Raw genomic sequence first — 24,294 nt, 5'->3', positions numbered from 1 at the left:
CGTCAAGGAAACCGGCGGCGGGACTCGGGTGCGTGTAGCATGCGAGGGCTCCCGATCCCCCTCGAATCTCCAACTCCTCTTCCAGCTCCTCAAAGCTGCATACCCAGAGTTCCCAAAGACGGCAGAGACGAGATGGCCGGCCATGGAGCCCACGCGAGTCGAAGCACCGGGAGTCCAGCGGACGTGGCCGGGACCCAGGCGGCAGCCCAGATAGTTTAAAAGCCGCAAAGCGACCAGCCGGAGGCGCAAGCAGTGCTCTGGGCTAGCGGGGGATGTGTCAACCAGCAGCACAGCAGTATAGGTGGAAGCCATGATAGCCACGTTGCAACCCCCTGGACGGCTCCAGAGACCGCAGCTCTAACTCTAGTCAAAAATCCACTCCTCCATTCCCCCTTCCAGTTCTAGGTTCACTTCACGGTGATCAAACATGTTGCGCGCTCCTCTGCCCCAGGCTTGCAATTGGTCCACACGAAAGACGCATTTGTCTGATTGGGCCAGTGTTGTTCTTTTGCTCTCTCCAATGAGCACTTAGTAGTATGATGAGAGTGCCTCGTTTCAATTGGAGAGTGAATCTCTTCGAAGCTAGACCGAAATCCTGTTATATCGTGCGTCTGGTTCGGCTGCCACGTTAGGTCAAGTGCAAAAACATGTGGGTATAATAATCTGATGAAAAGGATCAGCGCTGGGGTGCCCTTGCCATAATAAGTTATCATGCAACACTGATCTTAGGTCCCAACACCGATAAGGCTCGATTTATTGGAAGGGTGCCCCAGTGTTTTGTTAACGTAATGCATTCGCCATTTAAATTGCATTTCAGGTCACGGAAACATACTCCAGGCTTTAATACCATGATCATATCTCTAAACATGAATAGATAAAGTCAATGTCGTCTTTTCTATTAAGCGGCAGCCGAAGTCCATTAAAAAAAAGCATGCGAACTATGATGCATTGTTGCATGCAATGTGGGCGGGGTCAGTGAGCGTGGGGGCGGGATCAAAGATATAGTTAAACAAGCGCTTGCCATGACGTATGCTTTTCTCTTTTTCTGCCGTCCCACTTGGACGGCCTCGCCTGCTAAAAGGTTTCTTATCTTTATGGGGCTATGTGTATGGCCCCATAAAGATAAGAAACCTTTTATTTCAGAAGGAAAGCAGGCGAGGCCGTCCAAGTGGAACGGCAGAAAAAGCCGAACGAAAACGTCACTACCAACTCTTTACCAATGGCTGGCCACGTTTAGCATAAACGGTGACGCCAGCCGATGAAAAAGAGGGGTGGGGCTTAATGCCCTTTAAACAAAATACCCCAAATCATTAAATCTCGCCAGCGAGACTGCGCATGTGCGCAGTCTACGTCAGGCGAGACCTAAAAAAACCCAGTCGTTGGTTGGCACCATAACCAACCGCTTTATGTAACAAAGTCTAAAAGCCACTCAGTGCTTCACTACGAATGTCTACAAATCCTGAAACATACAATATTAACAAAAATCCACATGTTGAAATGGCTTCAAACCTTATGGGCATGTAGAGAAATGTGATAATCCCTGCACAATGTAGAGATGGCTAGAAATTCTTGTGTCAAGCGACTAGTATTCAAGCTTTTGATGTAAACCTATAAAAGTACACAAACCAACTGACTGAAACAATGGTTCAAAAGCAATATGGCCTATTTATTTCAGGCATAAACGATTTTACTGAAACTATACTATAACCATCACATTTGTAATATTTGAACTTAATATTTGTTCAAACTGTGGTGAAGGCTACTGTGTGTAGGGCCAGACACAAGCCCCTTGTTCCCATTATGCAAAGAATGGAGTTAGCATAGTAAATTATCTAATCACACTATATCAGAACCCTGCAGTACAGATGTAAAAACTCTATTTTTTGCTCATACTTTATCGCTCTCTATCAAGACAGGACACTTTTGCCATCATCAACCTCTGCTGGAAGTATCTTGCAAGAGAGTACTAAATTCCACTAATTCCTCCACCTGTTTATTTTCCCCTTTTCGTTCATACCATTTTTTCTTTCCCTTTCCCTCACTCCCGTCTCCTTCACATTTCTTTTATTATTTTGACCTCCTATCTTCTCTTTTCCCTTGCCTCTACTCATCACTATCTTCTTTACCCATCGTTCTTTTCCTTAGCCGTCTTTCTCTCATTCTCTTATAACCCTCTCCCCTCCCGGTTTTTGCCTTACACGTGAGGCTCGCTCCTGTTTCTCTTCTTCCAATCAGTAACTTTCTACAAGCATTTGCAATGCAATACTTCTCGCATTTCTTAAAGTTAGAGCTGTTGGCGTTAAAAATAACAATGTTTTTTACTTTTGCTTTTTTATACCAATAGCAGTTGCGCTATGCAAATATATTTACAACACTGCAAATAAAAAACCAAAAGTAAAAAACATTGTAATTTTCAAAGTCAACAGCTCTAACTTTAACAAATGCGAGACCTATTGCATTGCAAATGCTTGTTGCTGTTGGGTGCACCCGCCCCAACAGTTGGAGCACACGTGCCTGAATTTGCATGATGGCCCCCAGGTGCATTCATATTCATCGTATTTGATCAGGAGCCCTTTCCTGGCAGCACTCCTTTCCAACTTATGTAGTGTGCTGCTTAAAAAAGTATTTCTGTTTGTCATGCTGCCCTTTGAAATGGCTCCTGCGAAAGGACTGCTCGGACTTCCCTGACCAGTTCCTTGGCTCCTTGGCTACCATCATTTTATGCATGTAACCCGATTCATCATCTTCGTCTGATTCCATGTCTGGGTGCACTTGCATTTTCAGCCTCAACCTTTGTAATATTCAAGCTAAGCATCTGCCGCGAATTGCCTTTGTGTCTTTTGTATTTCAGATTCATACAGTCATAAGTCTTTTGCGCAGTGGGGGAACATTTCTACTATAATACATGCCATGATCCTGAATGCATCCAGACAATTATCAAAGTTCCTCTCCTTCCTGACTCACACCATCTTCTTCCTATCCTTGTCCTTTCTGTCACATGTAGCAACCCATTTATTTGAATCTCCAGTAGTGATATGTCTATAAATTATTTGCACCAATTGTGTATCTTTACTGCTAAGAATATCAGATTAGCTAAACATGTGGCCCTGGTAACCATATATAGGTTACCCAGTGTGCCCCTCCTGTATGTCTCTGGTGTCTATCCGCCCTTAGCCTGGTTGCCCCTTGTCTCTTATTGCGCTTCTCCATACTTCAGTGAGCGATGGGGGTTTATTGCTTGTAGATGGTGTTTCAGTTAAGGTAGGTGCTGATCGGCCTCCTAGTGGGACCTACAGGGGTGTGCTTGCTGCGCTTGCCTGGCCCCACAGTTAGTTCCCAGACCCCCGAGAGCCATTGCCTTGATCACTCCCAGCGTGTCTGCCCCCGGCTCGGTGTTGGCAAACAGCAGGGGCGCAAATGATTTAAAGTATGCTTGTACAGTCCCGCTTATCTGCTCACCATTTGCAGCCTTGGCTCTCTTGTTGGTACGGTTGTTCACTATCTGTCGCTGTCCCCAGCTCTTTAACATCCTTCTTCTTGGTCACTTTCTTGCCACGCCTGCTAGCATTGCATTGCTGATTTTTAGGCTCCGCTGTCCTCGGGATGATCTTCGGAATGTTCTTTTCTCTCACTCCTGTCGCTGGAGTCTTCCGGGCTGCGCCGTCCCCTTGGTTTGCCTCTCAGCTGCCCCAGGAGCCAATCTTTGCCATCGGTGGCAGCTGCTTCCCTTGCTGCTCTCAAGATTTCATCCATTTCATCTTGATGTCCGCTGCTGCCAGGCTCCACCATCATCGCTGAGCCCGTTGTTTATAGTTGTTAGCAGACCAGTTGCGTCGCCAAACTGGCTGCCCCTGCTGCTCTAGTGTCCTGCCGCTACTTTGGCCTTGCTAAAAAGGAAGTTGATTCGCTCTTCACCAGGTCAAGTTGCCCTGCAGGCTGTCCTAGAGCCCCATTCTTGTGCACCTTTTGCAGCTGGGTCGTGTCACTCCAGCTGGGGTTGTCCACAGCTGATAGTCTGCCTGTTGCCTGGCCTTCTGCCTTTGCACTATGGGTCACGTCTTCTCTGTGGGCTGTCCCCAAATGCTCCTTCAGGCCCTGGCCTAGTGTGCAGTAAGTATGCCCTTTGATTCCTTTCAGCTGCTCATGTGTGAAACAAATGTCCCCACTCAGTTTACCTAAGGTCCGAGGCAAGACACTGCTGCTCTTTCTTTGGGAGCGCTCCTACTTGAGTAAAACGTGGGGCCTCCGAGCCACTCGCGTTGTGTTTGGTGCTGTGCTGTATCTCTGTTCCCTATGGGTGGGGGCTGCCTTCTGTAGTGACTTTTGCTGAGCAGGGGCCGCTTGTATTATGGGCCCGCTCTGCTTGTAGGCAAAAAACCTCTGTGGATGCCCAAATGCTGCTCCCCCCATGTCTCTTCTGTGTGTCTTGTGCTGCTGACTGCACGGTGTGTCAGTCCCACCCCTTGTTCCCGGTGTTCCACTGCTTCGCGCCTGGGGTGGGCAGGTCCACTGTCGTCATGTCTTCCCCGCTGGACTTCCCCGGGCATGCCGACTCCTTCGGTGCACAAGTGGTCCACTGTGCCACTTCCCCAGGTAAAGTGCTGCACGTTGTTGTGCTGTTTGTTGTTTCCCCTGGTAAGAGCTTTTTACCTGGGTCCCTCTTCCTCCTAAGAGACCCAGTCTTTCCTTGCAGTGAGCTAACTAGGTGGGAGCTTTGAAGACTGGGGTTAAGGGGGCCATCTTTAGCAATCCTCTTTGTGGTGCGGCGTGCTTGTCCTCGATCCTTTCGCTCCTCGCTCTTTTAGTCGCCACCCCACTTGTCCCAATAGACAGTGAGGGATTACGGGCATGGGAGGGCACTTAAATGAACTTACCTTGCCTGCAGGGGTAATTTTGAATACTACTCCGCTCTGCCATTGGCGGGTGGGCTGTGCACCCTTTAGTTTGCTTTAGTGCAGTTTTCTTCTCCGCCCCCTTCTTGGGGGTGGGGGTGGTGGCCACTTCCGGCCTTTTGTTTTGCTTGTCCCTTTCAGGACCCGCCACATTCCCAGGCCTTGAAAGCAAAAGACACACAATTGATGAACGGAATGCAGAACAAATCAAAACATTCACACCCAGTCAAGAGATCTGGGTTAAATCCATCATTATTTTGCTCACCATGCCACCACAGTTTAGACCTGGCCATATGCAAATCAGTCTTGACCCTGTGCCTCATGGGAACAGTCCAGCCAGAACTGCCAAGCCATGTCCTCCCTGGACTGGAAACAAGCATCCTAGGACCGGTTTCGGGGTTTCACCCCTCTTCAGGCAGGATAGCTTGATTCCGTTGGCACAGTGAGCCCAGGACTCACGTCTGGGCATACCTGGCACACTTGGGGCGAGAAAGCAAAAGACACACAATTGATGGACGGAATGCAGAACAAATCAAAACATTCAGCCCCAGTCAAGAGATCTGGGTTAAATCCATCATTCTTGTGCACACCATGCCACTCCAGTTTAGACCTGGCCATATGCAAATCAGTCTTGACCCTGTGCTTCATGGGAACAGTCCAGCCCGAACTGCCAAGCCAGGTCCTCCCTGGACCGGAAACAATTATCCTAGGACCGGTTTCCGGGTTTCACCCCTCTTCAGCCAGGATAGCTTGACTCCAGGGGCACAGTGAGCCGAGGACCCACGTCTGGGCATACCTGGCGCACTTAGGGCGAGAAAGCAAAAGAAAAAGAAGAGGAGTCTGGACTGTTTGCATGGGGCACAGGGTCAAGACTGGTTTGCACATGGCTGGGTCCAAACTGGGGTGGCGCAGTGGGCAGAAGAACGATGGATTTAACCCAGATCTTTTGACTGGGGGAGAATGTTTGCATTGTCAGCATTCCGTCCATCATTTGTTTGCTGTAACACTTTTCACCCTAAGTGGGATGGGTATGCCCAGACATGGGTCCCTTGCTCACTGTGCCACTGGATTCAAGCTAGCCTGGCTGAAGAAGGGTGACCTACCCTGAAACTGGTCCCAGGATGCTTGTTTCCGGTCCAGGGAGGACCTGGCCTGGCAGTTCGTTCTGGACTGTTCCCATGGAGCACAGGGTCAAGACTGGTTTGCATATGGCTGGGTCCAAACTGGGGTGGCGTACTGGGCAAATGAACAATGGATTTAACCCAGATCTTTTGACTGGGGGAGAATGTTTGCATTGTCAGCATTCCGTCCATCATTTGTTTGCTATAACACATTCCCAGGCCTTAGCACAGTTTATTCCGCTGGCACTTTTCTGCCCCCATTGGGTGTAGGCCTCTACCCTTATAGTTTGTTTAAGCAAGCAGGCATGCTGGGAAGAAGGCTTGTTTAGCTGCCTACCCCTCTTTTGGTTTCAGAACACAAGAGACTTAACTTCTGTTGAAGCATTTCAACTCTCGAAATTAACCATCTCAGGACAGTTTCCTCATCAAACAACAGAACTCTTTTTCTTTAATTAAAAAAGTATGGTCACATCGTGACCCTCAGACCCCGCCCACTTCGACCACTGGTCTCTTGTAAGCGTATGCTGAGCCTGGTGAGCGCTGCCAAGCATACCCTAACACAACTATTCGAGGAGCTCTGATCTGAAACCAGTGCTGCTGCCGAAGTGTGTCTATACCTCCCTCACATACGTGATCCCCTGAGGCTGTATCATGAGAACATCCTTTTTAATGCCAGACACATGAGGGGTGTGCTTGATTCTGTTGTTTCGGTCTACAGCGCACGCATTAACTTCGGCTGCCGACATCAAGCTTGCAAACATTCAGAGCCCACTGATAATATAGATTATGTCTCTGTGTTGCTCACTTTATCAACACTTGATGGGTGAAAGCATAAGTGAACCTATCACAAATCAGTCTCTGCTGTTGGTGTATTAGTGCTTCAAGCTATCTCCACGACAGCTTTATACAGGATGTTTTCTGTATTTGATTGCTTGCGTAGTTCATATGTGGCCATGTGGTTGCAGAAAGTGGTACAGGGAAACCGAACGATGAATGTTTGACAGAGAATGATGGAAGTAACAATTATTTTCACCTTAATCCAAACTGAGCAAAATAACTAATTGGTCTAGTCTTCTCTGTAACTTGAAAACAACTAACATTACTCAGCCTGTATTAGGTTGGTAACAGACTCTCTTCTTTTTGCAGTGGATGACCCAGTGTTCTGCTCAGCCATACTACACTGGGACCTGCTCCCCGCTCTCCTTCAGCTGCTGTCAGTTTCCAAGGCAGTGAATCTTCTGGTAGGTTGTTCTCATGGCCAACCTCTCCTCGGAAGGCTTTGAGCCATGATTGCTGCTATGATCAGTAGGCGTGGTCACCTTTTAGTGCACATGTGCAAATTCTTCAAAGTCAGTATGCTAACTGCTGTACACAGTCAGTTCCAGCCTACCATTCCCTTTTATGGGAAAATATAACAAATAGTAGGGAGTGTTTGCTAGACATTACCAAAAGAAAATCGAAAATATACAGTAAGTTACAAATAAATTGAGCCTCATTTCTGAAATAAAACTGGTTAGTTTAACTATGTTAGCTGTTGCTCTCTCTATGTAGTGGGCGTATCCATTGTGGTGCCCATGGTCTAGCTAAGCAAATTATGGTCCGCACCCACAGGAACAAATTCCAAGCTGATTTTATGATTCACTTCAAAGAGAAGACCACACTGTCCTCCTGCAAAGATATATGTCATCCGGTTTTTGTAATAGGGCTCCTAGTGTTTATTCTCTAAAGATACAGACAAACATGCAGTGCTAACACGAGTAGATGATGTTCTTATTCTCCCAAATTGAGCACATCTTCAGAGGTCCTACTTCAGTGTGTAGACCTCATGGGTCCTGAAAATTGTGGTATACATTGGGGACAAGAACCGTGGTCTCCAGCTGAATGAACTGAAGTGAGGAGGAGTTTGTGCTGTGTCTGCTGCCTGGGACTTTAACCATAATTTTTGATAATGTAGTAGAAAGTGGTGTATTGACCCCTAACCACGTGGTGCAGCTGTCTAATAGAACTGTCCTATTTTGAGCTTGTCATCTCGATCCGGGAACACTATAGCTCTTGCAGTGGGTTTTCAGGGAGTGGTTACATTGCAAGTGTTGGAGCGCTTCGAATATGTTCTTGGTAAGAAGGTGAATAGGCCATGTTCTAAGTGCTGTTCCATGACGTGGGAAGTAGTATTTTTGTCTCTAATCAGAACTGATTTGGCTTTCACATCCTTTGATATTTACTAATTAACGGGTTGAAAAGTATGGGAACCGTGTGTGATACCAATGGTGGACGACTGAAGTTAGGATTTGATCATACCAAGAAGAATATGAGAAGTTTATTTAACAAACATTGGATTGATCCTGGCTTCCAGCTACTCTGGCAAAGGTGCTCCGAGGAGATAGAAATTGAATGTCCTTAGCTACAGATGTTAATACTATGCAAATACGACTATGCTCTTGGAATGTTCTTGGGCTGAACAGTCTACTGTCTGACCCCGATACAATATAATTTCTAAATTCTTTTACAATTTTATTACTTAAAGAACCATGGAGCGAACAAATGACTCCCTTGCTTGGGTTTAATGAATATAGTCTCTTTACAGTGCAAACTAATAAATCAGGCCATGCAAAGTGTGGACTGTCGTACTACATTGCCGCTAACCTAAATTTAGTAGTGGAAAAGGTGGATTTTTATCTGGGCTGGTTACAATCTCTTGTGCTGAATAATACTGAATCTAGTCTAATTATACTCCTCTGTATCTAAGTGCCAGAAAAAATAAGTCTCCACAGCTGTATATCTTGCGAGATATTTTAAGTACATTAATAATACAGCACCCGGAAGCAAGCTTTATAGTCTCTGGTGATTTTAATTTGCATCAGATTCCGTTTTCCTTAGTAAACGGTAAGACAGACTGAATTGCAAAAGAGTGTTGTGATATTATGTCCGAGGCTGGGTTTAGTCAGTTAAAAGAAAAATCTAGGTTCATCCCCACATTTAAAAATTCTAAACAAGGATCAATTGTTGACTATACGTTTATTTCAGATAACTTAAGATCAAAACTGTCTGTATATACGGTAATCCCTCGGCTCGAAAGTGATCATAACCCTCAGATCGTAACATTTAATTTTTTAGTGAAGTGTTATCCTAGACCTAATGAACTTCCCAATATGGCCCATTCCTCATATAATCTGAAGAGGTTAGTGTGGCATACAGCTAAAGAAGAGGATATTACACAAGCTGCTAAAACATTAATAAAGGAAGGTGACCAGTGTGAGCTGGGGGATGTAATATGATTAACAAATGGAACTTTATTATAACGTCCCTGGTGGGGAAATTTGCAGCCCAACAGGTTAGAAAAGTAAATAATCCTTTAAAATCTTCGAACATATGGTTTACTTCTAAGTTATTGAAGATAAAGAAATCACTTAATAGAGCTGTTCGGGAGGCGTTTGCTCATAGATTGCATCAGTCTTACTCTGTTCATAAAGAAAATTTGAAGGAACTTAGAAAAGTTTATAAACAAGAAGTTTGGAAGGCTAAATTTAATTATCAAACAGGGCTTTGGAACAGTTTACTATCTGCTTCCAAAAAAAACAATGCAAAAAGATTTTGGGCAGTAATTAACAAGCTTGAAAGGGGAGACTGCAGGGAATTTCGTGTAAATATATCAGAAACCAGTTGGGTAACTTTTATTACTAATTTGTATGGCACAGTGGATCAGGCGGTAAATAAACCAGTTATGTGCTTTGGTTATGGGGAAAATAGTATATCAACTATTGATATGGAGAGTGGTGAGTGCCAGGAGATGAATACCACAGTCAAACTTAGTGATTCTAGTTTTGATTTGAACCTTAATTTAGAAAGTGGTCCGGTAGACAATCCCGCTAATTACTGTTTACTTTTGTTGACTGGTGTTGATGCAAAGGTCTTTGCCTCCATTTTGTTGAAAGAATTGGAAAATTGGGCAAAGCAGGAAAGCATCATTACATTTAACCAAACTGTTTTTTGGAAGGGCTAATCCACCACTACCAACCTGTTGGCACTCACGTTACTTGCTGAGCGGACTGTCTTAAAAACAACATGTATATATTGCTTTTATTGATTTAAAGGCAGCCTTTGACTCAGTTCCTCGAAATTTGTTATGGAAAAAATTGCTTGGCTGGGGCATCCCAGGGAAACTGTTGAAGGCTGTTATACTTTTGTATACGGATACCTGGGTTCAAGTCAGGTTGGGTGATGGTAGTTCCTTCTCAAGGAAAATCAGAATTTATAATGGCCTAAAGCAAGGTTGTGTTCTTGCCCCTTGCCTTTTTAATTTATTTTTCTCAGCCTCTGGACTCTATTAATGCCCATGCCCCAAGGTTGGAAGGGGTGCAAATCAGCTACCTTCAATATGCTGATGATACTATCCTCCTGAGCCACGCTCCTATTGGCCTACAAAGACTTATAAACGCCTTTGATGATTACATACAAATAAATGGCCTTGAACTGAATGTTTAAAAAAACAAAATCATGAAAATTGGATCTGTAAAACAGAAGTTCAATACATGGAGGGCGCGAGCAGGCCCCATTTAAGTTGTTAAAACTTATAGATATTTAGGGGTGGTGTTCGATAACCGAGTTTCTCTCAAATACCATTTTAAGGACCTAAGGGCAAAAACTGTGATTTTAATTCATGCTTTTAAATGCTTAAAAAAATCGTTTAATTGTCAATCATAAAGTCATTCTTAAAGTCATGAAACCCAAATTACAGCCAACCCTTCAATATGGCTCACCCATTACCAGAGGTAAAGATGCGAAGCTCCTAGATCTATTGGTAGTTAAGGCCTTCAAAGCAACCTTTGGGATTCCCAGATCAGTAGGCCAAGCAGGAATAAGATTAGAGTTTGGTCTCCAGAGACAGTTCCTGGTATCAGAAGGAGCATTTTTGAAATGTATGTTTTCTATGTTTTCTTCAGCTCCTGCAACCCTAGGGAACAATTGCGGGTTCGAATTAGATAAGTCTGCTTAGGCTGTCAAATAGAGATCCCATATTTTAACCTCCCTAAGGGATATTTGTCTGCAAATAGCGCTCCAAGACTTGAAAATTCCCAACTATAAGTTAATAAAAAAAAAAAACTGATTAAAGCTAAATCCCACAAGTTGGATAAAAATGCATTAGTAGGGAAAAGTTATGCATGGTATGTGATTAACTCATACCAATTTCTACGCATTCAGCCATATTTGACTGCTCATTTCTCAGCAAAAATAAAATTTAAAATTACGAATGGGAATAAATCCAACAAGAGGGCACGCAGTCATGGATTCAGCAGTGTCCGGATTCTAATTGTAGACTATGCGGATGGCCACAAGAAACATTAGTACATATAGTGTGCGTGTGTCCTAAACTGATTAACATTCAACATACCTTTTTGAAACCCCTATTCTTGAAGATCGGGGTTAGATCAGCTTGCCAGGCACCAATTAGGTCATTATCTGGTGAATCGATTCCCGTTGTTAGGCCAACTGATAAAAAATGTAAATGCAGCCGAAAAATGTTTGATATAACATGTTTGAGATGTATTATATCTATGTCCCGGGAACTTAATAGCTTTTTTAAACACATTTTGATATTTTGTGTAACTTAGTGTTCATGCTGCTAGGGTGATAATTGTAAGAATAGAAGCTTCCCTGTTACAGTAATTATTGATACACTTTATTATTGTCTTTATACAATGGAATTAGTCATTATTGCACGTTGGCACTTTAAAATGCAATATGTGCAATATCCTGTTATAGTAATTGATGTGTTTTTATTGCATTTTATTCTTGTCTTTAAATATTGGAATTAGTAATCATTGCATGTTGGCACTTTATAATGCAATATGTGCAATGTCCTGTTATAGTAATTGATGTATTTTTATATGTGCTACCAATGTAATTAGCTATTCATGATTAAGCCAATTTTAGATTGATTTTATATCCTTTTTATATGCACAATGTATGGTGAATTGGTCTGGTTTTGTGACATAATTATGAATGTATTGGTAAATTCTTAAATAATAATTGTGGTACAGTTTTTAAATATTGTGTGATGTGAAGATGTTTTGATTGCAATGATTTTTATTATTCAAGCAATAAAGATTTATTATTATCATACATTGAGATTGTATTGTAAGTATGCAGGTGGTTGGCCATGTTTTAATAGATTATAAGTGTGCAACAAGCTATTTGTCAAATGTGTTTTTTTCCACTTTCTTTTTTGTCATCTTTCCTAGCCGTATTGTTTTTATATAAATGGTTGCATCATAATAATTGATCAAATGTAGTATTGTATAGGCTGAGTGAAATTAATTATTTCTGTTACCATTGGATGTAAGGATTGTCTTTGCTGTTTCTTACGGTGTATTTCCCGTCTTTTGCAGCTTTTGTGAAAAGTTTCAAATTCAATTTGACATAAAAAAGGAACATTCATTTTTACCATTAAAGAGCTGCATTTTTTTTTTTATTATATATTTATTTCACTTGTGGTACATGAGTTACAAACTGTCCTTTTCTTACTTTGAGGTTCTCACAGTTTTGTGCAACATGGCGGAGAAGGGTCCTGCATACTGCCAGCAGCTCAGACACCAGCATGTGCTGCCTGCCCTGATCACAGCTTTGCAGCTGCTAGACCTGGATGTTGCTGGTCAGAGCCTGGAGTTACTCCATCTGCTTTTCAGGCACTGTTCGGAGGTGAGCATATGTAGAAATGCTAAATGCCAACCACAGGTATCAGGATGCAGACAAAAAATGTGCAGAACCTCAGTGCTTCAGCTCTGTGAAGAGTAGTGTATCTAAAGTCGAGCATCAATACTCATTAGCGCCCTTTAAAAAACAATTTGAATATTTATATAGCCCGACTGTGCAGCCATTTTAGATCACTTGGAGCCTATGGACGGTAGAAATGGGGACGGGAGGAATTTAGTGTAACGTAATAAGTGAGGAAAAGGAACTGGTTGGAAATAAGGAATGGTTAAGTGAAAGGATGTTATGGTGCTGCTTGGAACACACAGCCTGCCTTCTGGCTTCTCTACCCATGTCAATAAGGAGGGGGACTTGAGATTTGGAAGGTTGTAGTGTGGAGCCAGCATCTGACAGTGACTAATAAATAAAGGATGGCAAGAGATGAACTAGGCATGGTTTAATAGAAACAGTTGGCACGTCCCTTCCTTTATTTCCAACAGTGCTTCATATAGGCTCTTCTTTTTCCACACTACCTACTCTATTTCATGAATATGTCTGCATAGCCACAAGATAGATGAAGTGATTGGAGCTTCCCAACAAAGACCCCTTCTAATCCTGGCTGCTTATGGTAGGTCGGAAGTCCCCCCTGGGACCCTAAGAGACAGGCCCTCTCACTCTCCTATCCCAGGATGGCTTGCTGTTGTCTGCAAAGCAATGGGCCAGCCTAGCCTTAGGAGTTCTGGGTGGCTGTTCTGGTAAGACCCCATCAGGCTGTGCCCAATGTAGGTTGTGGTTGCAATGGGACCACGCTAAGGATACATTGGAAGGGCTATAGCCAGAAAACGGATGTATGTGAGATGAAACAGCTGAGGCAGGTGCTGATGTCAGGCCTTTTGACTGAAAGGGGGCACATTTATGCCGATGTTGAGTTTTTGGTGTTACCCTAAATTCTGATTGGTCTGGTTGCTTCTGCAAATCTACTGGAAGGTTATTCAAGACTGTTAATGCCCGAGTGGTGAGCATGTCACGTGAGCATCCTTATTTTTAATTGTCTGTTTTGACTGCAATTATGTATTACAGGTCTAGATATATGTTCGTCTGGTTCAGTGTTTGTGCATCCCAGGTATTTACTTAGCACTAGACCTTTTTAAAGGCTTAAAGAGGAATGATACTTCCTTGCTTCATTTGTGCAACGCTAGCAGAATGTCTTGGTCTGTGTGTGCAAATTCCCTACTTTCTGTCTGTTCTTTGCTATTTTAACTCAAGAGGAATTTTGCGTTTGTCATTGCTTTACTCCACCATCTGTGGTTGGAAGGTAAATCTTTCTGTAGAATGGTGTTGGCAGAGGTTCTGGCTTGTGGTTTTTAAAGTATACTAGGGACCGAATGCTTCAGATGAAAGCACTGTGCTTGACAAGCTAGTGCAAAGTAAGGTTTCTGAGTGAGAGGCCCCTATTGACTCCTTATTGTATTGTAATTGTAGTTGCATTTATATAGCGCTTACTACCCCGACGCGGCGTCAAAGCGCTTTTTCGGCGAGTAGCACGCTACTCCGGGGCCCATGGAGGATTAGTGTTGAATTAGTATTGTGAAACATGCAAGTACATTTTAGTGGTGGATAGGTTAGTCAGTTATTTGTATTCGGAAGGCTTGCAGAGGTAAAAAAAGGTTTGTATTTATATAGCGCTTGTTACCCCTGATGGGGTGTTGAAGCACACTTCTCCGGAAACCCATAAAGGATTAGTGTTGAATTAGTATGGTGAAACATGCAAGTACATTTTAGTGGTGGATAGGTTAGTCAGTAATTTGTATTCGGAAGGCTAGCAGAGGTAAAAAAAGGTTTGTATTTATATAGCGCTTGTTACCCCTGATGGGGTGTTGAAGCACACTTCTCCGGAAACCCATAAAGGATTAGTGGTGAATTAGTATGGTGAAATATGAAAGTAATTTGATTGGTGGATATTAGTCAGTTATTTGGAGTGAGAAGGATAGCAGAGGGATGGAAGGGGAAGAAAGGTTTGCATTCATAGAGCACCTGTTACCCCTGATGGGTGTTGAAGTGCTTTTTTGGCGAGTAACTCGCTACTCCGGAACCCATAAAGGATTAGTGTTGAAAATTAGTATAGTGAAATATGAAGTAATTTGAGTGGTGGATATGTTATTCAGTTATTTGGATAGAGAAGGGTAGGTGGCGAGATAGAAGAGGGAAAGAGGTTTGTATTTATTTAGCGCTTGCTACCCCTGATGGGGTTTTGAAGTGCTTTTTGGGCGAGTAGCACGCTACTCCGGAACCCATAAGGATTAGTGTTGAATTAGTACGGTGAAACATGAAAGTAATTTGAGTGGTGGATATGTTAGTCAGTTATTTAGATTGAGAAGGGTTGGGGAGGGGTACAAAATGGAAAAAGGTTTGGCGAGTAGCACGCTATTCTGGAACCCATAAAGGATAAGTGGTGAATTAGTATAGTAGAATATGGAATTTGAGAAGTGAACAAATTAGTCTGTTATTTTGATGGAAAAGGATTATGGAGGGATAGAAGAGTGAAGGATTTGGATTTTTCTTTTAGGTCATAGCAGTAGGAGGAGGCTTTTGGATGAGTAAAAGGGGTTTTTGAGGGGCAGACTCAGAGGGAAGAGTTTAGAAAGGTTTGTTTTGTGGGATCGGTATAGTAAAAGGGGTGTCAGATGATGCAAGGAGGGGTAGAGTAGGAGAGAGTCTAGAAAGGGTTATTTTGGGGATCATAGTAGTGGTATGGGGTTTGGGATAAATGAGAGAGTGGATGTAGAGGATATATCGATAGATGTATAGGGTGAGAGAGTAGGGTAGTGCATTAGAAAGAGTAGAAGAAAAGTTTGAAATGGTTCAGAAAGTTGGGCTAGAAGATATATTGAGATAAGTATAGGCTGAGAAATAGGGTAGTGCATTGAAGATGCTAAATTAGAAGAAAGTGATAAATATATAGATCCATAAGTACATTGAAAGTATATAGATGCATAAAGGAGGCGAGTATATGTAGATTAAAGATATTGATGGAGGTACAGGATGAGAAATAGGGTAGTGCATTGGATATGCTTTTTCAGGAGAAAAGTAACAGACACACAGATCCAAGTACATGGAAGGTACATAGATGCACAATGGAAGCAAGTACATGTAGACCAAAGGGGATTTTTGTTTTTACAACATAATAATTCTTCATGTTTATACAAAGATAGGTACAGATCTATAGTGAAAATAAATGCTTATATACAGAGGGATATGCTGTAAATTTTTGTTTGCGTATGGTGCTTATGTGGGGAAGAGCCAATTCTTGAGTAGTTTTCTGAAGATAAGATGGTTGTCAGTGGATCTTATGTTGGGGGGGGGGGGGGGGGGGGGTAAAAAGTTCCATAGTTTGGCTGCTTGAACAGAGAAGGATGTGCCACCCATGGTTTTTTCTTGTATCTTGGGATTTTGTGGCGAGATGCCCCTTTAGAGCGGAGGTTCCTTTGTTGAATGTGTTTGGTGATTTTCTTCCTGATGGAGAGTGGTCCCTTTCCATGTATTGCTTTGTGGGTGATACAAAGTAGCTTGAACGTGGATCTTCTGGCAACCAGTAACCAATGCAGGGCTTTCAAGGTAGGTGAGATGTGATCTCGAGGTTTGATGTGCAAGAGTAGTCTGGCAGCTGAGTTCTGAATCCGTTGTAGTCTTTTCATGGTTGTTAAAGGTGATCCATGGTAGAGGCTATCGGTGTAATCGAGTTTGGACAGAACTAGGGAGATAGTAGCTTGGACCTTGTGTGGAAATCCCAAATGAGGGAAAATTTGTTGCAGCGTTTCTATAGTGACAAAGCTTGATCTTGCTAGTTTGTCCACTTGGGCATTCATCGACAGCTTGGAGTCCATGGTCATTCCAAGGTTTATTACTTCCTTCGATACTTTAGGCGGTGATCCCAGTTCACCAGGCGGGAAGGCGGTCATAATGTTTCCAATCGCCACACATTAGTATTTCCGTTTTGGAAGCTTTCAATTTGAGATGGCTCCAAGTCATCCACTGATCCACGGCTGGGAGACAACTGAAAAGTGGGGATTTTCCAATGTCTTTGGGGCATTCCAGTTGAAGGAGTATTTGCCGGTCATCTGCATAGTTATAGCACATGAGGTGAAATTGATTGATCAGTACCGGTAATTACTTCATGTAGACGTTGAAAAGCATGGGCGAGATGATAGATCCTTGAGGGACCCCTGCTTTTGTGGAGTACGGTTTGGACAAGAAAGGTGGGGTATGGATGACATAAGTTCTGTTTCGAAGGTAGGATGCGATCCAGTCTAGAGCAGTTCCCTCTATGCCGGCTTCATAGAGTCTTTGTTTCAGAGTGTCATGGTCAACCGTGTCAAATTGCCGCCGAGAGGTCCAAGAGCAGTAGTGCAGCAACCCCGTTGCAGTCTACTCTATTCTTCAGGTCATCCCAGATGGCAAGGAGGGCAGACTCTGTGCCTCTTCGCGGAAGGAATCCGGTTTGGAAGTCTGAAAGTATGTAATTCTCTTCAATGAATTGTGACATCTGGACGAACGCTGCTCTTTCTATCAGTTTGCCCAGGAAAGGTCCATTTGTAATGGGTCTGTAGTTGTCCGGGTTCAGCGGGTCCAAGTTTGTTTTCTTCAGTAAAGGGCGTATGTATGACTTTTTGAGTTCTTCTGAAAATATTCCAGTAGTTAAGGAATTGTTGATTCTTCTTACTGGAGTGGCAGCAGAGGTTGTTAAAAGAATTGTCTTGAAAGTTTGTGGTGGACAGGGGTCAGAAGGGCTGCTGGCAGGCCTGCTTGCTTTGACCAGGTCAATAAATTCATCGTGTGAGATGTGTTGGAAGGAACGGAGAGGCTGGGTTAGAGTATTCTTGGACTGTTGTTTGTACAAGGGTTAGTGCTGGTGCTTTGTTTCTGTTTTAAGTACCAGTCCAATTTGATTGCTTTGTCCGTGTAATGATTTTCCAGTTTGTCTGTAAAATCTTGAGTAACAGGATGAGTTCCTTCTAGGCAATTTAGTTTGCGAAATTCATTGACTATTTTATAGAATTCTTTATTTGCACATTTAGCAATTCTGTCTGACTAGTACCTTTGCTTTGCTTTTTTGATAGCTGACTGGTATAATCTGTTAATTTAGGTACGGTGCAGCTTTCTAATTTGTTGTTTTATGTGTTTTAATTCTATGTTTCTCCAAGGCGCTTTTTTCTTTTGTTCTGTTGTGTGGTTTTGAGTGGTATCAGGATGTCAAAAGCTTCCTTTTTGGGCTTCTTGGTGGCATGGACAGCTTTCTTGGCCGCTGGTTTCTTGGTCTTGGCGGCAGTCTTCTTGGCTGCCTTCTTGCCCTCCAGCTGCTTCTTGTTCACTTTGAAGGATCTGGAGGCCCCGGTGCCCTTCAGCTCGGCTAAGGCGCATTTGCTGACCAGGCTTTTGAGGGAGGCCTTAACCCGGCTCTTGTTCTTGTCCGCATCTGTTTGTATTTTGTGATGGTAAGTATTATGAGGTGTTGCACTTTGAAGATCTTGTTGTGCTGGTGTGTGTGATATGTTTTGTTTTTGAGGAGTAGTGAAAAGGGATGCTGCTGTATTTGCCTCATGCAATGGATTTGGTTGTATAGTATTGTTTGTGAGAGGAGGTTGTAAGGTAGAGGGGGTGGTGATGTGTTTGAGTAGAGTGTATGTTGTGTGTAGGAGGGAATTAAGTAGAGGTAAGAGTGTTTGTCTTAGACTGGTTTGTTGCAAGAGTTAACACGCATTTACAATGCAATGGTCTCGGCATTGTTAAAGTTAGAGCTATTGGCATTACTCATGACATTATTATTATTTTTTGTTATTAAATATTTAAAGAAACGGCATTGTTATTTACAATGTCAACAGCTTAATCACTCTCAAATGCGAGACATATTGCATTTGCACCCACACACAGCCACACACACACACAGAGCCACTCACATAGCCACTTACACACACACACAGTTACCCACACACAGACAAAGCCACCTACAAAAAAAGCCACCCACACAGAGCCTCCCACACGCACACAGAGCCACCCACCCACCCACACACACACACACAGCCACCCACACACACAGCCATCTGCGCTCCCTCAGCCGGCTTGTGAGTGTAACGTCCCATGTGCTTGTGCTGGCGTTACTAGGATAAGCTAGTCCCCATTGTTTGGTTTGCTGCGCGCGTTAATGACAGCTTTGCGGTAATTGTTCATTGTATGTAAGACATCAGGCCAATCTGAGCTGTCAGTCTAAGGAACAGGGCCTGGATGCTCGCGTTGGCCCCTATACTATGGACATCTTATTGTGTAACTATATAGCAAGCTGCTTCCGTGCGCATTCGTATCATCGTCTTTATGAAGTCTGCAAAGGGAGATGTTGAATTTGCTTATGCAACTGAATGAAAGGCTGCAGTGGGTTCAGAGCTCGTATATAAAGAGGTGTACATATTTTCTATTAGCTGTGTTGTGGGGCTTTTTCTGCGTCTGTCCAGCGATAAACTGATCGCCGCACTCCCATGTCAATTCCTTGTAATGCTAGGAGTCTCCTTCACGTGCTCTTTGAAATGACGCGGTGAAACGCCCGCCATGTTGTTTTACTGAAGCATGGGGTGTAATATCTAAAACCACGAGGCCAGCCAAGCAGTGTGGCTAGAAACCTCCTTGTGACGCCAGCTCGGGTGCTTGAGCGGCACAACTTTTGGCAGTTTTTCACTTGGAAGACTTTTGGAGAGCTTCATTGCAGATATGTGACCGGGTCGCCTCTGTTCAAATCACTGTCGGTATTTAACCCACGCCCCCTTTTTACTGTCCTGTACAGTACGGGGGGCTGCACGTAGCGGACTTTCCTGCACACCGCGATTCTGCCATTTCTAATCTCTATAAACCAGTTTCCTGCATCCTGCAAGCGTTTCAACGTTGGTGATTGCCAGGAAGTATGTAGCACATCGGGGGCTTGATGGCAAGCAGTGTGTGCCAGTGGTATTTACCCAGCAGATAGACCCATAATTAAAGTATGAGTTGTTTGACTAGCAGGAGCGGCAACTCTAATGGTGTTTTTAGTGCTTTGTGTAGTTTTCCTAGTGACTTGTTGTCTGTGTGAGTGATGTTGTGAAGCCTGGGCAGTCATCAGTGAAATGATGAGCGAGGGGGCGGAGGGACGGAAAGGCTCTCTCATGGATTGGCTTCACCAGACGGCGAGCCATCCGCGGAAAGGCGGGACTGGCCAATTTGTGGGGACCGTGTTTAGACCGAGGAGCACCGAGGGAGCCGAGAGCAGGGGGAGTGGTGGACGGAATGACACCATGAACACCACCGCCTTTCTCCGAGGTCAAGCAGAAATGCCTCGGAGAAACGCAGTGGCATTTTCGGATTGGGGGGCGTGTTTTTCTTTCTCTCCTCTTCCCATTGGCTGGAATGTTTACATTCCAGAGGAGAGAAAGAAAGTAAAAAACACGCCCCCGAATCTGAAAAAGACGGGGCTTAAACGGACAGACGCCCCTCTCCTCCAATGGCGAAGAGGGTCGGGTTCAAGCCCCGTACTAAAAAACGTTAAATCTCGCAAGCGAGACTGCGCAAGCGCAGCCTTCGCTAGCCGAGACCTAAAAAGTGTGGTGGGTGCAGTGTATGTGTTGTGTGTTAGTGTTATTATGGTAGAAGGAAGAGGAGTGTGTTGGTTGGACAAATGATGGAAGGCTGATTATATGTTTGTTAGTGATAAAAGGTGGTCTGTTAGGAGTAATTAGAGCAGGGAGCGTGTGTCTGGATGGGATGTAGTTATGTATGGTGTTGAATGGCGTATCTGAAAGAAACACGTTATTTAGATTCCTCACCTTAGAATATCCCCAGGCGTCAGGCTGGATCCGGAAAGATTTTTCGTCAGCAATACCCTTGTGCGTCGCTAGGGGTCGTCTGCGGCTCTACGTCCATCGTCTGCGTCGTAATCGCCGGGATGACGTCGTCTGAGTACTTAGACGCCGCCCTCGCGCGCTGGTGTCAGTTCCTCTTTTTTCCGCGCCAGCAAGCGCCGATCCGGGAAGAGCATACCCTTTTAGTCACTTTTTGACTAAACGTTTTTGAGCTCTTTTGGTTCTATTCTTGTCGACATCGACTCTGGTGCCGGTAGGGATGCCTTGCTTTAAGGCTTGTGACTTCTGTCACCGACTGATGTCGGTCACGGACCACCACCGCCGGTGCCTCTACAATGGATGGCTTGCTAATGCATGCGAACAGCTAGTACCGCTTAAAAAATGGATTACTAAACAAATTTCCCCCACCGCACCTTGGTATTCAGAAGCGCTTAAGGCCAAGAAACTGATTTGTAAATACACTGAAAGAAAATGGTAAAAAAACTATGCAGAATCCGATAAAAAGGAATTTAAAATTGCCATTTCTAATTATAAACAATTTCTTATGGCAGCCAAAAAAGAATAGTTCTCGTTACAAATAACTAAGGCTCAGTCCAATTCCAATGAACTTTTTAAAACGGTTATTCACTATCCAGCCCAAATATGCCCAAACATCACGCTGCTCCTGATTTTTGCAATAATGTTGCTGAATTTTTTAAGTCTAAAGTAGAGACGATATTTCTATTGTTGTCCGGATTGATAAAAAAAAATCAAACAGATGCGAATTTAAATAAATTGGAGAGTCCCTGTCCTTCAGACAAGACCTTGGATTATTTCATACCTTTGACGAAATGTGATACTTTGAAATTGCTGATTGGCATCAAATCTGGCGCACCGAGTGATCCCTGTCCAGTCCGGATCATTAAACAGATTGCTGATACTATATGTACGGCACTTACTCCTATGCTCAATGATGTCTTTCTATCTGGTATTTTTCAAAAATTTGGGAAAAAAGCCTCGGTTCTTCCTCTACTAAAAAAGCAGTCTTTGGATCCTAGCGATCCAAATAATTATCAACCTATTTCCAGACTTCCTCTGCCAGCCAAAGTGCTGGAAAAAGCAATGAATATTCAACTCCATGACTTCCTCCATCGTAACAACTCTTTAGATACCTCACAATATGGGTTTAGAGCCCCTCATAGCACTGAGTTGGCGCTATTAAAATCGACCGAGGAAATCAGAGAGGCCGTGGATAAGGGAGGGAATGCGATGCTGATCCTCCTAGTCTTATCCGCGGCCTTCGACACGGTTCACCACGAGGTACTATTGAACCGTCTGTCTGAAATAGGGATAAGTGGTTTGGCCTGGAAACTGCTGAAATCATTTTTGACAGACAGATCACAAACAGTGGATCTTGATGGTAATGTCTCTGAACCTTTCTCGTTGCCATGTGGGGTGCCCCAGGGCTCAGCTCTTAGCCCCACGCTTTTTAACATCTATGTGGCACCCCTGGCAGGCATTATTAGATCCTATGGGTTCCAGCTCACCTCCTACGCCGACGACGCACAAATTGTGCTGTCGGTGATGGAGGGAACAGAGAAAGAAGTAGGTGCACGTTTCCATGACTGAATGGGATCCATATCAATGTGGATGTCTGCCAACTGTTTAAAACTCAACTCCGATAAGACTGAGGTCCTGAGATTTGGCAATAATCCTTGGATGTGGACACCTGAATGGTGGCCTGATAATCTAGGTCTTTGTCCCACACCAGCCAGGAAAGCCAAGAACCTAGGTATAGTGGTAGATAATAAACTTACCATGGGTGACCTTGTTAGCATGGTGACCTCCGCATGCTTCATGGTGCTCAGAATAATTAGGAAAATCAGGTTCTATCTATCTGAAGGGAGTCTGAGGACGGTAGTGACGGCACTTATAATGTCGCGTCTTGACTACTGTAACAGTCTTTTTCTTAATGTTCAAAAACAACATCTGAATAGGCTGCAGGTGGCCCAGAACGCAGCAGCTAGACTGCTGACAGGGACACCTAGATTCATTTCAGTTAAGAAAGAACTTAAAAAGTTGCACTGGCTCCCAATCCAGCTGAGATCCCGCTTCAAGGCACTGTGTATTGTTTACAAGGCTGCGAATGGAATGGGCCCTGAGTTTCTTAAAACTAAGTTCTCATGGTATATTCTCAATAGAAATCTAAGGTCCACAGGCTCTAAGCAAGTGAAAACTCCCTCCTTCAAGAAAATGAACTGGGGAGGTAGAAGCTTTGTCTACTGTGCCTCTAAAGCCTGGAATGAATTGCCGCTCACCCTGAGAAATGCCTCTGATCTCACTTATTTTAGGAAACACCTTAAGACCTGGCTCTTCTCCCAGTTTTAGATCTCTGCGTTGCTGGTATTCAGTGCTTAGCGCCAGGACACCTTAGGGTAATCGTGCGCTCTACAAGCATTAATAACATATTGCCTTGGAACCGACCACGATGCCGAGTCGTGCCTTGACTTCGAAAGCTAGGCGGGAGCGATCCCGCAAGCTACTCTAGTATCGGCAGTCGGCTCTGCTCGTCGGGGTCCAAGTCTTCGAAATACGGTAAGTCGAAGCACAGCAAGAAGTCGAAGAAGCGACATCGCTCTTCTGACTCCCCTCGCCGGTCACGTGACTAGGCTGAGGGTTTGGGTGGCACCACCCGCGAGGCTCAGACGGAGCCGCAGGGGTCTCGTCCGTCCCCATACCCTCCGGTCCCTGGAACTGACGCGACTCCAGCAGAGGTCAGTGCTTTCCTCATGGCCATGAGGAACCTAGCTCCGCTGTCGATGCCTGCCGGCGCGCCTTCGGGCCCCGCAGGCTCGACTGGGAGGTCTAGCGAGCCGGCGGCTCCGGCCCTGGTGCCGTCGTCGACTCAGGTCCCGGCGCCGCAGGTTCCCAGGGGATCCAAGTCTGGATTCCAGTCGGCGCCGGTCGACCTCACGACCCCTCTGCCCGCGCCGACTCCTCCGGTGCCACCCCCGGCGCCGTTCCCCAGTTTGGGCCCGGCGTCGGAGCGGCGCCGTCCAGCACTGCACGCGACGCTGATGGGTGGCAATTTCATCTTCCGCCCGGCTCCGATCATTCCACCTGTATACCAGGAATCGGATGACAGTGACGACTGGGAGGGGTCTGAGGTCCCTCTGGCCCGGCAGGACTGGGCAGATGAGCTGGGGGATGCCAGTGGTCTTGACACCTCCCCTGACACCGGCTTCATTTCTCCTCCGACCGTGGCTTCGGAGGAAGGTGCTTCATTTTTTGTGGTGCTGCGCAAGGCGGCCGAAGTCCTTGGGCTAGAACTGCCTGCTGTGGCCATGAGGACTAACCTCCTCACCGAAGTGCTTCAACCGTCAGCAAGCTCCTTGGAGCCTCTGCTGCAGTTCAGTGAAGCACTCATTGACGTTCTGAAGGGCACCTGGTCCAAGTCCTCCACAGTTCCTCCTGTGGACCGGAACGTGGCCCGGCGCCACCGCCCTGCACAGGGCGACCCCAGTTTTCTGTCCCAACACCCCACGCCTGAGAGCCTGGTTATCCAGGCCTCTACCTCCCAGACCTCCTTCCCGTCCGCTCCCCCGGATCGGGAATCCAAAAGGCTAGAACAGTTTGGGAAGAAGCTGTTCTCCTCTCTTAGTTTGGGGTTGTTGTCTATCAACACCTCGTGCCTTTTGGACCGTTATTCCCACTCCCTGTGGGATACGGTGGAGGACG

At 44.8% G+C, this 24,294-nt stretch overlaps 1 protein-coding gene across 1 annotated transcript in view; it reads left to right on the top strand.

Annotated features, from left to right (window-relative positions):
- TMCO6 (transmembrane and coiled-coil domains 6) overlaps positions 1 to 24,294 on the top strand; it is a 167,839-nt gene that overhangs the window by 93,439 nt on the left and 50,106 nt on the right. Inside the window, exons 11-12 of the mRNA XM_085617809.1 lie at positions 7,160 to 7,254; positions 12,542 to 12,709. Of these exons, the coding sequence (XP_085473935.1) occupies positions 7,160 to 7,254; positions 12,542 to 12,709 (263 nt within the window). The remainder of the gene's footprint in view (positions 1 to 7,159; positions 7,255 to 12,541; positions 12,710 to 24,294) is intronic.

This window comes from Triturus cristatus, chromosome 7 (assembly GCF_964204655.1).
Source record: "Triturus cristatus chromosome 7, aTriCri1.1, whole genome shotgun sequence".
NCBI lineage: Eukaryota > Metazoa > Chordata > Amphibia > Caudata > Salamandridae > Triturus > Triturus cristatus.
Note: the sequence above shows the minus strand (reverse complement) of the source record. Positions and strands in the feature narration are given on the sequence as shown.